Source organism: Rhamphochromis sp. 'chilingali' (genome assembly GCF_963969265.1).
Source record: "Rhamphochromis sp. 'chilingali' genome assembly, chromosome: 1".
Lineage (NCBI taxonomy): Eukaryota > Metazoa > Chordata > Actinopteri > Cichliformes > Cichlidae > Rhamphochromis > Rhamphochromis sp. 'chilingali'.
In genome coordinates, this window is record NC_137929.1 from 58,984,098 (window position 1) to 59,000,960 (window position 16,863).

The 16,863-nt window shown below is 39.7% G+C and overlaps 2 protein-coding genes and 1 long non-coding RNA gene across 3 annotated transcripts; all 3 read right to left on the reverse strand.

The window, feature by feature from the left end:
• Positions 1 to 1,925: 1,925 nt before the first annotated feature.
• LOC308402083 lies at positions 1,926 to 6,032 on the reverse strand. Its single transcript, XR_013972692.1, has 4 exons — positions 4,428 to 6,032; positions 4,259 to 4,342; positions 2,341 to 2,703; positions 1,926 to 2,104 (listed from the first exon to the last, which is right to left on the reverse strand). It is a non-coding gene; the product is annotated as an uncharacterized lncRNA (long non-coding RNA).
• Positions 6,033 to 7,210: 1,178 nt separating this feature from the next.
• LOC308402030 (matrix remodeling-associated protein 8-like) lies at positions 7,211 to 10,764 on the reverse strand. The gene is made up of 5 exons (XM_080890565.1): positions 10,522 to 10,764; positions 8,979 to 9,341; positions 8,298 to 8,657; positions 7,918 to 8,138; positions 7,211 to 7,345 (listed from the first exon to the last, which is right to left on the reverse strand). The coding sequence occupies exons 1-5, from the start codon at positions 10,589 to 10,591 to the stop codon at positions 7,331 to 7,333; spliced, it is 1,029 nt and encodes a 342-aa protein (XP_080746691.1). The 5' UTR covers positions 10,592 to 10,764; the 3' UTR covers positions 7,211 to 7,330.
• Positions 10,765 to 11,906: 1,142 nt separating this feature from the next.
• LOC308409359 (uncharacterized protein) lies at positions 11,907 to 16,223 on the reverse strand (the record flags this gene model as incomplete). The annotated part of the gene is made up of 5 exons (XM_080902044.1): positions 16,172 to 16,223; positions 15,272 to 15,307; positions 14,542 to 14,787; positions 14,297 to 14,455; positions 11,907 to 11,950 (listed from the first exon to the last, which is right to left on the reverse strand). The coding sequence occupies exons 1-5, from the start codon at positions 16,200 to 16,202 to the stop codon at positions 11,907 to 11,909; spliced, it is 516 nt and encodes a 171-aa protein (XP_080758170.1). The 5' UTR covers positions 16,203 to 16,223.
• Positions 16,224 to 16,863: the final 640 nt, after the last annotated feature.

Consider the following 16,863-nt stretch of genomic DNA (forward strand, 5'->3'; position numbering starts at 1 on the left):
CTGAAGAAGCTTCTCGGATGAGAGGTGAAACGTCTTCAAGTAACTTAAAGAAGTCCAGACGCTTTTCTTTGCAAGCTCCTTTGACAATGAAAGACATGATTTAACTCACTCAAGATTATTAGCTAATTTTGATCGTCAGATCCCCAGATCAGCCAACGATCTGATTATTTTATTTTATTCCCATTATTTTGGAACTGGATTTCATTTCTTTGGTTTTTTACAGTACAGATCCAAGTGACAAATGGAAATGATGTCACCCTTCTGTGTCCAGCAGCAGCCTGTATTCAGTCCGATTACCTTTAGTAATAAAGTGGCACATCCTAAGGAGTGGATATCAGATTAAACCTTTGACCAGCACACATATTTTAAGGACCCTTTGAAGGTTGCAGTTGTTACATTTTTTTTCAGTATAGAGAGTAACTGTTTTTTTTTAACTGAAATCCATGAAGTCCATGATGAGGCATTAAAACAGCAGTTTTATATAATAGAGTTATACCTGTTTTATTTTGATATTCCCTCGTCTATTCCCAGGTGTCTCCTCATGTCTATCTTTGTCGTGTTCCCTTCATGCTGTCTGCCTTGTGCGTTTAAGGGGTTCCTCCTTAGCCAACACGTTCTCACTGTTAGTGAGTTTGTAGTTTCTGCATAGCCTGTGTCATTTTGTCTTATGTTTGTTTTATGTTCAAAATAAAGCTGCTGACTTTAACTGACAACGACAACAAAAAATGTCATCAGAACCCAGAGCAAAGATCGTTCTCCATAACCCAAAAGGACTATTTAAAACTTCAAAAGTTCAACTTCAAAAGTAAGGTGATTGGTCAGAGTCAGTCACATTTATATATCCATATTTCAGTGGTTCTCAGTCTTTGTAAGTGGGCTTCAGGAGGCTGACTATGTACATCAAAGCAACAATAGAAAGGTTTTCATCCTTTTCTTTTCCCACCTTTGGCTTTGACGGACAGCTTTAACTCAAAGCAAATCTGATTGCCTCAACTTCATGTGAACCCGACATCTCATTGGTTTTAACAGTTGAGCTGCATCTGTTTCACTTGTACCAGCTGCTGTAAGTCTTCTGTGTTGCAGCAAGATTAGATGCAGATGTGGCTGACAGAGAGATTTAAAAACCACCTGCCACCATTATTGCTCTCCAGTAGCACATAAAGACTTCACCCCATAAAACTTGTGCTTCTGCATTAAATCAACACTGTAGGTACATAGTAACAGCAAGCACACCGCACTGCAATGATACCATGAAGCTTAAACTTCAAACTGGTACATGATAAGGATGACTCAAATTGCAAAGAACTCTGTGCTCGTTCTCACCACTGTTTCACTTTGTTCACTGTCAAAAGTCAAACTTCTCACAGTAAAACATTTTATTGTATAAAACAATAAATAATATACAAACAAAAACAAAAGTACATGACAAACACAGCAAATAAAAACCCACAAAAACATTCACACTAAGCTTTAAAACAATCACCAAACAGAGCAGAGGATTTAGCTCATCTTCATTCATTTAAATGACCTTGGTCTACATAACAACTTAACCCACATGGAAATAAAACAGGAATGTGGGCGAAAAATGTTAATAAAATTGTTGAGAAGAATAGGAAACAACTGTGACAGTAATTGTCACAGTTCCTGACTCTGTTTTTTGAGTTTGTACCTTTTTTCCATTATATTCTAAGTTCTGGTTCTGGAAGTTACGTGTTCAAGCCACAGTCGTTACTTTTTGGTTTCTGTATCATGTTTATGTTTCCACGTCCTCATTTAGTTTTACATGTGTCTGTCTTTGGCTTCAGTCCTTCCTTTTGCCTCTTGTTCCTATGCATTCTTCCAGTTGTGTTGATTATAATTCCTTGGCTCCCCCTAGTGGGGAAACTGTGTACATTTAAATATAAGATTCACATCCTTGGATTAGATGGTTTTAACATTACTGAATCTGCTGTTCAAAAACGACGTGGTCGCTTTTGGCGCTTTCGTCTTTTTTTGTATTCTAGTAAAATCACAAAGCTAACAACAACAAGAAGTACAACAAAAACTTGCAGAGCAACACCTCCAACCATCTTCCCTCTATCCTTTGTGTGTCCTCCTGTCTGACCTGCAGGTGAGAAACAGGTGTGAGGTGTCAGCTGTCAGGTAGGTGATGAGTGAAGAACAGAACAGAATCCATTTCCTCTTCAAACTGCTGTCAGACATTATCTACTGCACTCTGATCACATCACTCAGACCAGCTGCTTTCTACAAAGTCTCATCAACAACATCTTTAGAAACAAACATCAACAAGCAGGAAGCAGCTTCACCTCTGATCACACACACTCAACTCTACTCACTCACCTGGAGGATCAACAACATGAAGGTAGATGATGCTGATGGGTTCACCACCCAGATTAGCTCTCTTCCTGCGGTTCCCTCCCCTCACAAGGACACGACACTCGTATGTTCCAGTGTCATTAACCGTCACATCCTTCAGAATCAAAGACACGTCTCCATCCTTCATCTGTCTGTCCTGTAGATCCACCCGGTTCTTAAACGATGGATGCTGGTTGCTTGGAATAACTTTTTCATCCCAGTGAAAAAGGACACGTTCTTGCTCCAGTTCAGGTTGGATCCACTCAACGCCTTTGATGGTTTTGTTGTTTGGAGCTTGACATGGTAGAGTGATGTCCTGTCCAGACTCAGCTGTGATGTTTTTCTGGTCTGAAAAAGGAAGCAACACATAGCCGAGATGTTAAAGTAACTAAAACAGCATCCAGTGAGACAGAGACCAGAGCAGAGAGCTCAGGGGGCTGTACAAGGAACTGAAATTCATGAGTTAATGCACTGTTTTGAACTTAAAGTTCCAGTTTTCATTGGCACAGAGGTGGCTCTATTTTAATCCAGTTCATTTCAATTTGATTTAATTTCATCTTTATAGCCAAAAATTCCAACAACAGTCACCTCATGGGACTTTATATTGTAAGTTAAAGATACTTTAATAATACAGAAACTCTAACAATCAGACGACCACCCTGTGAGCAAGCGCTTTGGCAACAGTGGGAAAGAAAAACTCCCTTTTAACTTGGGGAAACCTCTAGCAGAAGCAGGCTCAGGGAGGTGCGGCTAATTTGAGTTGAGGGGAGAAGGACAGGACAAAAGACATGCTACAGAAGAGAGCCAGAGATTAATAGTAACAAATGCTTAAATGCAGAGAGGTGTACAAACACATAGTAAATGAAGTAAGGAGATTGGAAAGAAAGTGAAAGGACTTCTTTGAGATTTTGAAGATGTTTGAGAAGAAGCTTCTCAGATGAGAGGGGAAACGTCTTCAAGAAACGCAAAGAGGTCCAGTCGCTTTTCTTTCTAAGCTCCTTAGATTACCATGACCTGGATGACTGAGATGCTTCACAGACATATTGAGTGAAGAAGAAACAATGAGTGATCCATAGGAAAGTTTTAAGCCTAATCTTAAAAGTAGAGACAGTGTCTGTCTCCTGAATCCAAACTGGAAGCTGGTTCCACAGAAGAGGGGCCTGAAAACTGAAGGCTCTCCCTCCCATTCTACTTTTAAATACTCTAGGAACAACAAGTAGGCCTGCAGAGCGAGAGCGAAGTGCTCTAATAGGGTGATATGGTACAATGAGGTCTATAAGATGTGACACGGCATACCTTCTGTGACTAGACGAGGTTGGTATGTATGCAGTGGTATGTCACGGTATGGAAAAACAATCTCAGGTATGAGGAAATGAAAAAAAGAGGCCGCGAGAGTCAGATAAAAACCGAGTGTAGCAGGTAGAGTTTTTATTATCTATGTTCCTGGATCCTCATCTGCTGGTTATCTGTTCTTGAAAAAAGACCTTAAATCATTTTTGATTTAGGTTTGATTCTATGTCCAGCTGAGATCTGACTGGTCCTTAACCTTAGCTAAATAGAATAAAATAGAGGAGCTACTTTACTCATGCAGTCAGAACATACACCAACTGATGTATTGTGATGACGCATTACTAAAACAATATAATACATCTAAACAAGAAAAAAGAACCAAAGATATTTGCATTATAAAAATGCTGTCTTTTAACTGTGCACATAAACATAACAGTAAAACTGTACTGGATCTTAGAAACAAATATATTGAAAGCAATAGATACACAGCAACAAAACCCCATTCCAGATGTGTTTCACTGCCCTAATACAACATGATTTAGGAGAGTCCAGAAACAGAGGCTGTTCAAAACATGAGGGAATCCTGTTTGGTATAAAATGAGTTTAATCTCACCTGCAGAGACGAGTAGGAGGCAGACAGACAGTAAAGTCCAGCAGAGAGACACAGACGCTACAGCAGGCATTTCACACAGATGACCTAGAATGATGTGAATATTTCCAGAGATAAAAACCTCAGTAAACTACAACTTATCAAATAAAGTGAAAGGAACTGAGAGTTTTACCAGGTGTATGCGGGTGGGTGGATGCCTTCAGCTGCTCTCTATGAATGGATTCTGAGAAAGGTGGAGTCAGAGTGATGGAAGTGTTTCAGAGCTGAGCCCTGAGATCCTGTTTTTCAGCTTCTTCCTGGTATGCAGAGATTCCCCTGCATTCTTTGAATCTTTGAGTGACAGTTGAAGACAGAAGCATGACAGGCCATCAGTTTTTCATTGTAACCCTTACAGCTCACCTGGCTGTGACTCTCAGCACTTCTCAGTTTGTTATAATCTGTTTCGTGAAAGTTTGAACTGTTCCTTAAAATGATCAAGAAGTGTTTCAGCAACATGAGCAGGAGTCAGGGCCGGATCCAGTGTTGTGTTTGGGTGGGGAACTAGAAGTAAGAGCTGGGTGTGTTCCTTAATAAACAAAACCTGACCTAGAATAGAAGATTGGTGTGTCAAGATGTAGCAGCTGACTCATTACCTGCACATTTCTTGTTTACAACAGGAACACAGATACACACACAGGCTCATATTTACAACTCTGATTCATCAGAACAACGACAGAGTCACCACTGTACAGACATTTCTATTAAACATGCTGCTTTTTGCTGGGGTACTTTCACATTAAAAGCTCATTAATGAAGGAAGGTGTAAGATTTGTAATGTGAAAGTTCTGGAGTAAGTCCTGAGTGTTGGCACTATAGTCAGTGAACTCAGTGAAGTGAGTTTAGGAAAGCCTTTGTGTAATCCTGTCATTGTGTGTTATGTAAACTGCACAGAAACTGTGTGTGTCACTTAGAAACTAACCAACACAAACAAACTAAGATGGCAGATTTTTCAACCTTTAGCTAATTGCTTGATTTAAATTAATTTCATGATCACGATCTAGTTTTATGTGACTAAAAAGTCATAATTTTGACTTTTATTTCATAAAAAAAGAAAGTAACCACTTGAACATGTTAGCTTAGATTTATAATTTCATTATATTTGACAGTTGCACTAATTCCAGTCATGTGGTGTAACAGGAAGCAGAGTAAAACTATGGCTATCAGTTTAGAGATCGCTGTTTGGATGTTTGTATTTTAAATGCCCCTCCTCCACGGAGATTCACTCAGTAGTTTAACATGAACACAGAGAGCTGAGATGATTCGGTGTCTGACAAACTTCAAAAACTCATCAGCTTGTGACTCAAACTGAGCCTGAAGATATTTTTTAAATCGTGTTTTCCTTTTTCCTGAGTCAGCACAAAGCCCACACACTCTGTAAACTCCCACTGAGGCTAGTGATGCAGATTCACATTTAAAGTCTTCCGCCATCTGTTGGTAATCTTGGTGTATTACAGCAGAGCGACATATTTCTGCTACAAGAAACATGAAAGTTATTTTAAAATATCCATCCATCCATCCATTTTCAACCGCTTATCCGAGGCCGGGTCGCGGGGGCAGCAGCCTAAGCAAAGAGGCCCAGACCTCCCTCTCCCCAGCCACCTCCTCCAGCTTATCCGGGGGAATACCAAGGCGTTCCCAGGCCAGCCGAGAGATATAATCTCTCCAGCGTGTCCTGGGTCTTCCCCGGGGCCTCCTCCCGGTGGGACAATTTAAAATATATTCTATAATATTTTTAATGATCAGTTCACTGTGGAGTGACACTGATATGCATATTTTATTTTTATTGATCCTGATAATATTGTGCCACAACGAATTTCTTTTTTCTTTTTCACCACTTAACATTTCATGGACAGATGGGAAAATACTAAACTTTAAAAACGGATACAGTCTTTTTTTAAATCAGAGTTTAGCAACAATCAGGCAACTCAACCCCCCTCATCTTTTCTGATTTTTTTTTTACTAGTTTTTCATTTGGCTGGGGTCAGTGTCATTGCTGGTAGCACGAGTCTATACCTGGACCCTACACAGGTTGGCAGTTGGTTGTTGGTCAGTGATGGTCTGGCATATCCTGGATCCTGGGTTCCTCCTGGTGCACAATAATTCCCAGTGCTATGTGGCAAGAGTATGCAGGCAGTTCCTGAAGGCTGAAGAAATTGATGCCACTGACCGGTTCAAAATCCAATTGAACACCTCGGTGACATTAAATTTTCGGTCCACCTCAGATGGTCGAGGAGCTCAGTGATGCCTTATTCCAGGTCTCGGAGGAGACACCATCCATCATTAGCATGACCTGATGTTGTCAGGTAGACATACAAGCACATGGGAGCCATACAAACTGAGCACCAGTATGAGTTACTGAAAAATGGACCAGCCTTCCACATAATCCTTTCACCTTGATGTTTGATGTTTCTTTAAGTTCAGTCTACTAGATAAGTTTCATTTCCATGAAACTATGTGGCATCCCTTTTAACACGCTACCCACTCCATATCATATACCTGTCTAGCATGAGCTTTGACGTCTGATCTATTTTTAAAGTGCTCCTTTAATTGTTTTAAGCAGTATTTTCATGCGGGAGTCCACAAAACAAGTTTGACAAAAAAAAACGGCAAAACACCTTTCTTTGTCTCTTACTCATCAACTGTAACCAGGCAGAAACAGATGTCAGATAAGATCCAGTAACTCTCTGATCTATCAGAACTGACCTAGTATGAGTGGTTCAGGTTCACCTCCCCAAATACTTACTTTTTTTTTTTTTTTTTTTACAGTGAACAGATTTTAATCCGACTGTGATGGAAATACTTGCATCATTTTTTTCTGCTTTAAACCTTGATCTCAAGATTGTAAACTGTAGGAATCTAAAGAATGTCTAACTGCCTAAGTGCCAGAAAGGTAACAGAGGTAGATTTTTATCATTGGTGGGTTTTTCTTTTTTTCCAATTTTCTTTCTTTTTGTTTGTTTGTTTTATTTTCACTGCAACTGAAAAGTGCTGACTTTGCCCCTTCATCCAGGCTCTTATCACAGGTTTTTTTTCTGTTCATGGTTTTGTGATCTGAAAGAAATGAGAGTAATAAATATATCACATGATATAATATATAAGTAATCCTAAATAAATAATTTTTTTACAATGAGTGACGAGTGTAGTTTTCATTGTGAGCCAGCATCTTCACAGACAGTCAAAAACCTCACAGCAGGACTTATGAAATCACACTCAACATTAGCACATGTTCACACTTTATTAATAATAAAATAACACAATCAATATAAACTGGGGAAAGGCACAAAAAAATGCATCAAAACTGATGAAGAAAGTTGATAAAACAGTTAACTTCACTACAGAAATGTTCTCATGATCTTCACAAACACAACTCTTTTCCTCCATAGAAAAACATTTAGGCGCTCCAAAGACATTTCCATGTCTCCCAAAGGAAAACGATGAAAACTGTCATTTTAACTTATTATTATGATGGTTGATTTCTAACTATTTGCAGACTAGACGTACCCACTCCCAAACGCCACCAATCCGAACCAGAAAAACTCCAAAGATGGAAAAAACAAACTCAAGATAAGTTAGACATTTACAGCTGACTACTGTCTGCTGGATTCCCGTCACTGTGAACTCACATCTGTCTTGGAAGCATCTGTCTTTTTGCTACGAAAGGTGGGACGAGTGACACGAGTGGAGCGTTTCAGCTTGCTGCTCGTCTGGGAAGTGCTGTTTTTTTCTCCTTCTGTATTTTCTATCATTTTTATGTAGTATATTATAGTTGCAAAAAGAGCAATAGAAAGCACAATAACAACTGTTAGTCCAACAGCTCCATCCTCTCCGTGTCCTCCTGGCTGACCTGCAGGTGAGAAATAGGTGTGAGGTGTCAGGTATACACAAGCTTCACCTCTGATCACAGGCAACATCTTTTTATGCATTTTGAGTTATCAGTTCACAGCCAAACAACTCTGACAATAACTGAATGTGTCCAAAGCCAAAATGAATTCCACTGACTTACCTGGTGAAATAACCTTTAGGTGGATGACGCTGATGGGCTCAGTCTTTAAAATGGCCAACTTTCTACCTTCTCTTACTTCATGGACGACACAACACTCATATGTTCCCCTATCAGCAGTCGTAACATCCTTCAGAATCAAAGACACGTCTCCATCCTTCATCTGTCTGTCCTGCAGATCCACCCGGTTCTTAAAAGATGGATGCTGGTAATATGGAACAAATTGTTTTTCCCAGTACCAAAGCACATATTGTGCCTTCAAGTCACGTCTGCTCCACTCTACACCTGGTATGAGGACAGTGTTTGGCGCTCGACATGTCAGAGTGACGTTCTGTCCAGACTCAGCTGTGATGTTTTTCTGGCCTGAAAGACAAAACAACACAGAGCAGAGAGGTTAAAGGTCTAACTGATCACTATAGCAGCCAAAAAAAAAATGTATCATGTTTATTTTTAACTAGTTCTTCAACATGTAGCCCTTTACCAACTTTGTCTAAGTTACTGTGGCCATCTAAGAAGAACATATGTTTGTCCACTTATGTTCTACAGGCTGCAGCCAGTAGGAAATACAAGGCACAAAGATCCAAGCTTTGGACCTCTGCTACATGTTTAACTCAAAAAACTTCAGACATCAACAACCAGGAAGCAGCTTCAACTCTACTAATAAACTAAACTCTACCAACTCACTTGGAGGAACAACAGTCAGGTAGGTGGTGCTGATGGGGTCACTATCCAGACTGGCTCTCTTCCTGCGGTTCGCTCCTCTCTGGACCACGTAACACTCGTATGCTCCCGAGTCATCAGTCGTCACATCCTTCAGAATCAGAGACACGTCTCCATCCTTCATCTGTCTGTCCTGCAGATCCACCCGGTTCTTAAAAGACGGATGCTGCTCTTCTGTATCAAGCTTATCGTCCCGGTAAAAAAGGACATATTCTTGCTCCAGGTCAGCTCTGCTCCACTCTGCAGCTATAATGGGGTTGCCGCTGTTTGGAGCTCGACATGGCAGAGTGACCGTCTGTCCCGGCACAGCTATGATGATTTTCTGGTCTGAAAGAGGAAACAACAGAGTGGTTAAAGAGATGCAAGTAAAACCAGTCACTACACAGTTGGGAGCTACTGCGAGATAAGTGAGCTTTTTACTGTAAATTGCTTCAGACAAACACAAGGGGCACATTCATTTAAATACATTTCTCTTCAATCAGGCAACCAACTAATATAATTCCCTTACCCATGTTGATCAGCCAATGGGATAGTTTTAGATTTGAAATCAGCTTTTAATGTTGTGTCATATTTCAAATATCAAGTAGAGGAGGTCTACTATGCACTGGTGCACAGCACTAAGTGGTCAACCATCCATTTCTGTGTTTGGGGTCACATCCATTGTATGTGGAAGAAGAGTGAAATGATGAGTCCAACAACTCTTTTTTATGTGAAAAGTGAGTGCTCACTGGGCCTGATCAAGAAGAAAAGTTGATGAGCTCCATCCAAATGGCCTAGCTTTGCAAGGGAATCCTAATGAATCTCGCTTGCAAAGGTAGGCAGTAAAGCTCAGAACAGCCATTTATGCTTCACTCAAACGACTGATAATGGAGCATTAATCTGGAATCTTGCAGCGAAGTCTACTAAATTCAAGTTTTACATTTTTAAATATCTGTTCTAGCTACTAATGCTGTTTGAAATTCAATGACAGTGACACTTTTCTGTGAATAGTGAAAGGTAAGGTCATGCAGTTAGTTCAAAAATAAAGATCTTTTTTGTCCCAATGAGAAGCTTTTATGAAAGATTATTTTTTTGCCAACTGATTACTGCACCCATCCTTGTGCTAATGACAGACTGCTGTGCAAGAACTGATTCAACCTGACTCGTTATGCTTGAAAAACACAAACTTGTGCAGATAAGCAGATATCAGATGTGCTCTGATGTGAACTTTGACATGACCTGTAGGTATGAGGAAACGAAGCAGGTGTAGCAGGAGGAGAGGACAAGCTCGGGTAAACAGAGTGTTAATGCTGTTAAACGACTCAACTCTCCTCCTGGAAGAAAGCCACATTTCTTTGTGAATCACAGTGTTTGCTGAAACTGCTCTGGAGCAGGAACAGTCAGAATTAAGCTTTAACTCTTTAACTTTAGGCATATCTGGCAGGTCATACAGTTAAACACACTTTTTTAAACCATGAACAGAATTCTTAAAGAGGTATTATTTTATCAATCAGAAATTCAATCTCACCTGCAGAGACAAACAAGAGGCAGACAGACAGTAAAGTCAGGCAGAGAGATGCAGACGTTACAGCAGACATTGCTTCTTCATTTAAAGTGCGATAAATGTCCAAAAGATGGTGGTATTTTTCAAGAATCACAGAATCCCTGAGTTTAAAATCTGATAAAGGAAGCTGAAAGTCTGTGAGTGTGATAGCAGGTATCTATGTTGTTCTTGTCATGGCCATCTGCTGTTTCTCCCTCCTCATTTCTGCCTCTGTCTCTCTCTGCAGGTGAAGAAGAGATTGAGGTTGTCTGGTTCCCTTGTTTGGCCCTGCCCAGAGGCGGAGTCTCTCCTGTTGACCTTGTTACCTGTTTGCCTTAAATTCTTTACTGCAGCGGATTTAAAGACCAGCTTTCGCCTTGTGTCCCCCTCTAGTACTTTGGCATTGCAATGGATACTTCTCCTCTTTCACTTCTACACTAAGAGAAAAAATAGTGATAACCATGTTGGGTTTTATCCCTCCTGATTAATTTTTCTGTGGTTTTACTTTTGCCAGTGTCCTCCATTATCCAGCATGGCATGCCGTTTTCCCTTTTTCATCAGCTTTTGACCTTTATGTCCTTGCGTACTGGAAAATGCATCGAAGGACCAATTTAAAATGTGGCATATTTAAGTTTCTGAAACTCTTCTTTAGCGTGTGAGTAAAATGTAACCATAGTGCAAAGTAGGTTGATGTCGCCTGCTTGATGTTTGGCTGTTAAACTGCTGTCATTTATAAAGCAGCTGCTCTGCTGTAAAACTTAGATTAACCAGCAGATGGCAGCAGAATTTAAAAGTTATTAGTAATTCCAAAGTTCAATGGTGAGCGGTTTAACAGGAGATTGGTGGTTCAGGAGATGTGGTCGAAAAATAAGTCGGTTCTGATTCACATGAATTCACAAATTTAGTCTGGTGTGGTTTGATGTTTATTTAAGTTTCCGTTTTAAATCTTTTTAGACTCACAGAAACACACGAGGAAAACACGCAAGACGAACACTCAAAGCACTTTCGCTTTCTATTGCAAGTCTCATTCACACATACATTATTGCAAGGATAAATATTGTAATATTCACAGACACACTCATATGCATGCATTGGGGGAAGCTCAAAGTTCAGTATCCTGCCCAAGAATCACCTGACAAACTACCAATCAAATTACCATCTGAACCACAGTCACCAGAACATTTTAACATTTACTGTTCACATTTTAAATTTTAGAGAAAATTCACATAAAAGATAAGATAAAATAATGTATACAAGTTAAATAAAAACATATTAAAAATATATATTGTTAACTTGTGGATCTCTGGTTTGAAGTGCTGGGGAGACCAACTAGAGACCAGCAGCTGGACGTCAGTGGTTGTACTGGTGGACTACTTCAGTGAAGAGTAGACAACGTCTGGCTCTGGTTTAAAGTCTGAACACAAACACACACAGTTCAGACAACAGAAAACATGATTAAAAGCTTTGTAGTTCAATCAAGACCTCGGTTGCTCTCTTATTTACACTCTTACTTACATTATTTACAATCTCCACCTCTCTGCATCACACACAGTCCCAGTTCAGACTGAGCTCGAGATATGATGCAATTATATTAGCTTAGCTTAGCATGATGGTGAGCCGGGGGAGCAGCTAGCTTGTTTAAAGTTAAAGTTAAAGAGCGGCTGTACCTGGTCCTCCTGGCTCTGATGGCTGTTCGTCCATTACTCATATCTTGAGTTTTCACTGCGGAGTAGACTGCAGCTGAGTAACTCTCTGCAAAATAAAAAACCTTTGACATTGTACAAAATCTGTATGACTGTCATATTATTGCAAAGATTGTGCAACATTATGAATAAAACCAATGTAGAGATTGAGCAATAGGTTTTATTAACTGCAGCTTCACACGCTTTTCTTATCTTAACATCTCTGCTATGAAACTGACCACATAAATCTGAAGGATGTTTCTGTGAAAGAGAAAAGAGGACAACCACAAAGCTGCAAACATCTGCTTTTAGTGCACACTGATGCACTTCACCACAGAGCAAAGACCTTCACGACATCAATACTATTACTGGCCAAACCAAGAGACACTGTGTTGAGAAGTTTCACTATCTTCAGACTACTGTAAACTAGAATCATCAGCAGGATGACTGTATCTGGTCAACATGCCATAAAGAACAAGATAATTATAAACTTTATTATAGCCAGATTCTGATTTTCATTTTCAAGAATTAGAAAGACTGGATTTAAAATGTTAGCATCATAAAACTATAAAAAGACGTCCTTGATGAAATTATTCACTTTGAATTCATGATGGTCTGTGAGCAGAGTTTAAAGAAATCATTTTCCAGATGATATCGCCGTGTTCCTTCCCGTTTTTAAAATGAACAGCCCTGTGCTGAAACACCTGCAGCTGAAGTGTTTTCTTTCTATCAGAAACAGGATGCTGGACGACTGCAGAGATGTTAGCTTCAGTTAACCACAGACCACAAACACACAGTCCAGCTCACAGTGAACAACAGTAAGTACAGTGTGAGACTTTAGTCAAAGGAGCTTGCAAAGAAAAACGTCTGGACTTCTTTAAGTTGCTTGCCCAGGATGTCAGTGGGCCATCCTGGGCCATCTGACCTCAGGAATTTGCATGATAAATTCAAATTCTGTCCCACCTTATTTTGCATGATAAGGTGGGACAGGTTTCACAATGAGCCGAAACTCTGGCTGATTGGGACCCACACCCATTTTCACACCTTGGCTCAGGCGATTAGAGGATCATCAGGGGGTCCTTTTGTCCCTCTTAGGGGGGACACTCCCACTAGGTTTAAATCTGGGACTCTCCACCATTTGACCGTCTTCAAGTAACTTAAAGAAGTCCAGACACTTTTCTTTGCAAACTCCTTTGACTACGACGACCTGGATGACTGAGAACCTTCACAGACAGTGTGAGACTTTACAGACAGACGGTTATATTTGACAAAACTGATCAAATTTTACATAAAGAAATAAAATTCATTTATAATCTATAAACATAAACGATTTATTGTGAAAGCATCAAATCATAAAAATCTTTATTTTACTGTTCAACAATCCACAATTTTACACAAACTGAAATAAAAAAAATACATGATCACACATAATCCAGAATGTCCTCTTAACCCAACACATCATAATGACAGGCAAGTGTTCATGAACCTATATCTGATTTTATTTTCATATTAAACTAACTTTTAGATTTAAATCTGAGGAGGAAAATGCTTACACACATTGTTACATGTTTGCAGTTCCCTGACTATCTTCACTCCTACTTTCAAAACATTATCTCAGATTGTAAGGCTGCATTAAAGCCTTTCTAAAAGCAAATCTAACCACTCGGTGTCCTGCCTGGCAACGCCTCTAAACAGATATTTGGGAAGTTTTATTGAAATCTATGGCAAATAGATAGAAAATGTCATTTAAGCTGTGAAGTCTGCACATGAAAGAATGTGTGTGAAAAATCAAAAGATAAAATCTGCGTAAAAATTTGTTATGATGAAAAAAAGAGCCCACTACCTTGGATTTCTCTGATTGGCTCTTGTTGATTTTTTGATATGTTGATTATACTGCACATGATGTCAGTGATGACTTCATCTTCTCCAGCTTTGTCTTGTTCTGCTAAGATGATCCATTAGATTAACTATCTAAACAGAGATTACATGTTAGAACGTTTGACTATGATCATAGTGAATGTGAAATTTATTCTACTGAACAAACTCAGACATGAAAGATCAGGAAGTCTGAGTCTCACCTTCAGGTTTCCTGTGAACACATCGCCTCATCAGCAGAACCAGTAACACCAGTAGAACCACAACACACACTGATCCAACACATGACAACACAGAGAGAGCAGGAGGAGAGAGTGATGGAGGAGGTGTGGATGTAGGTGGAGGTGTGGTGGTGTGTTCCCCTAAAATAAAGCAAACACAGTCATTAAGTTGTCGTCACATTGTGAATGTTGAAAGCTGCAGAAACACAGACAGGTGAGTGTGTCACCTGTGACAGTGATCCAGCTGGATGGAGACTCTCCATGACCGCTGATGTCACACTTGTAGAGGCCTTCATCAGACCTGGAAACATGCTGGATGGTCATGTGACCTGTAGGCTGCTTCCTGATGAGGGAGCCATCTTTATAGAAAGCAGCTGGGAGGTTGGAGGGAGTGGTCTTTGTTTTACAGAGCAGAGTGACGTCATCTCCCTCCATCACAGGGAGGACAGGACTCTGCAGGATCACTGATCCACCTCAACACAGAGACAAACTACAGCATTTCATCCATTTACACACAGCTTCATCAACACTAACTCCACACACTCAGCTTACCAGTGACTGTCAGGTTAACCATGTTACTGATGGGACCCTCTCTGGACTCACACCAGTAAACTCCACTTTCTAATGAGTAGATGTGACTGATGTTACAGGAAGAACCAGCTGGTGTTCCCCATTCCTCACACTCAGCTCTGTTGTCTGTTGCTGTGTTTCTCCTCAGAGTCCATCCAGCAGAGCTGTCGTCCTCCTCACAGCTCAGAGACACAAAATCTCTTTCAAAGAACTGAGAGCTGCTGGGACTCACAATCAGACGAGCTGCGAGGGTTAAAGTGAAAAACGATTAGATTTTATTTTTTTCTTCAGTTTTATATGTGAGCTCCATTGTGGAACATGAACCCAATCAGGTCATATCAGTGAGCATTTCTCAGGTTTAAACTGTGACAGAAGAAGGTTACTGACCTTGGTTTGTTGTGCAGCTCAGCAGTGAGATCAGAACTAAAGAGAAATGACACTCAGGTTGATTTGAGCTGAAGATAAAGAACAACTCCACACAAACAGCTGACAAACACAGATAATACACTCTTCTGGGTCTAGGGGTCTCAAAAAAACTAAACGTAGAATCTATCTTGACTAATTCAAACAGAATGAACACTGGAACCAATTCCAATAACACATGTCCTGGCACTTTGTCTCTAAATTTGGGCCAATTGTTTAGAAAGATTTGTGTCACATTCAGACCTAAAATCAGCAGTTAACCAAACATCACAACTGACTCGAACCACTGCACCACTGTGACGTGTGTACTGTTAGATATGATTTAAAAAATACGTTCTCACCACTTTTTCAGCAAATGTGCAGTTGTGCCACTTTAGAATATAATTTACAGATCTTTATATATTGTTTTTGTTAATAATTGAATAGAACAAAAAGTTTTGTTGGTGAATTTGATTTGATTGTTAAACACTCAAAGCAGTTCACACAGGTCGGACTAATTATGTTGACCCTAAGATTATATTTTAAAAAACAACACTTAAAGTTATTGTTTTGATAGTGTGCATTGAATGTTCTAAGTATATATAAAACACTACTTTTCACTACTTTTACACAGTAAAGTCATGTGTCCACTGTGCAGCTGTGTTGATATAATGAGTGAATGATTTGATCTTTTCACTGCCTGCTGTGTTTCCTCGACTCCTGAGCAAAGATAAAGAGTCAGTTCAGACCTGCAGTTGGTCCTCGTGGTGTTTGAACTTGAATTCAGCCTGATTTGTTTTTCATGTCTTCTCCTCCATCATCAGTTATCAGGAGAGCAGACAGTCAAAGTACAAGAATTCAAACAAACACAGAGATTCTACTTACAGAGCAGACACAGCACAGATGTTTCCTTCATCGTCCTTCTCACTCATTTGAGCTTTTTTCATTTCTGTCACTGACACCAAGTAAAGCCCGCCCTCTTCCTCTGAGTCTGTGTTTTTTCTGTTGGTACAAAGGCGGTGGTGGGTAACTCGCTTTTTTACTTGTGTACAGATGCCTATGCTAAATTATATTAAAATATAAATTCAATGTCAGTGTCAAAGATTCCCTCAGTCTGGTGTTGATGAGCTGTGATTTCGTTAATGAACAAATTCAAATAACCGTTAAGTGGTTCATTCAATTTTATAATGTGTTAGTGGTTAAAGCTTTCTTTTGGGTGTCATGTTTTTAGTATTTTTGGTTGTGAAGCACTTTTTAATATTTCCCTTTAAAGGGACTGTATAAATAAAATCTTGCTTACCTCACTGATGAGTATGATGTGAAACACAGGAATCGAACGAGGGACGCTGCTGTTATGGAGCTGAACTGGAACCATTCAGACACTGAGGCCGTCTGAACACATTTTAATTACAGCTGTGCAGAGACACACTGATGACTGACTGGAACACTATGATTCACAGATTGTTGAAATGCTACCCTTCAATGTTGCCACTTGAGCGAGATATTTGACTTTAAATCTTGACATGGATACAAGCAGATCATCAGTGAGAGTCACTTAATATTAAAATTAGTACCAT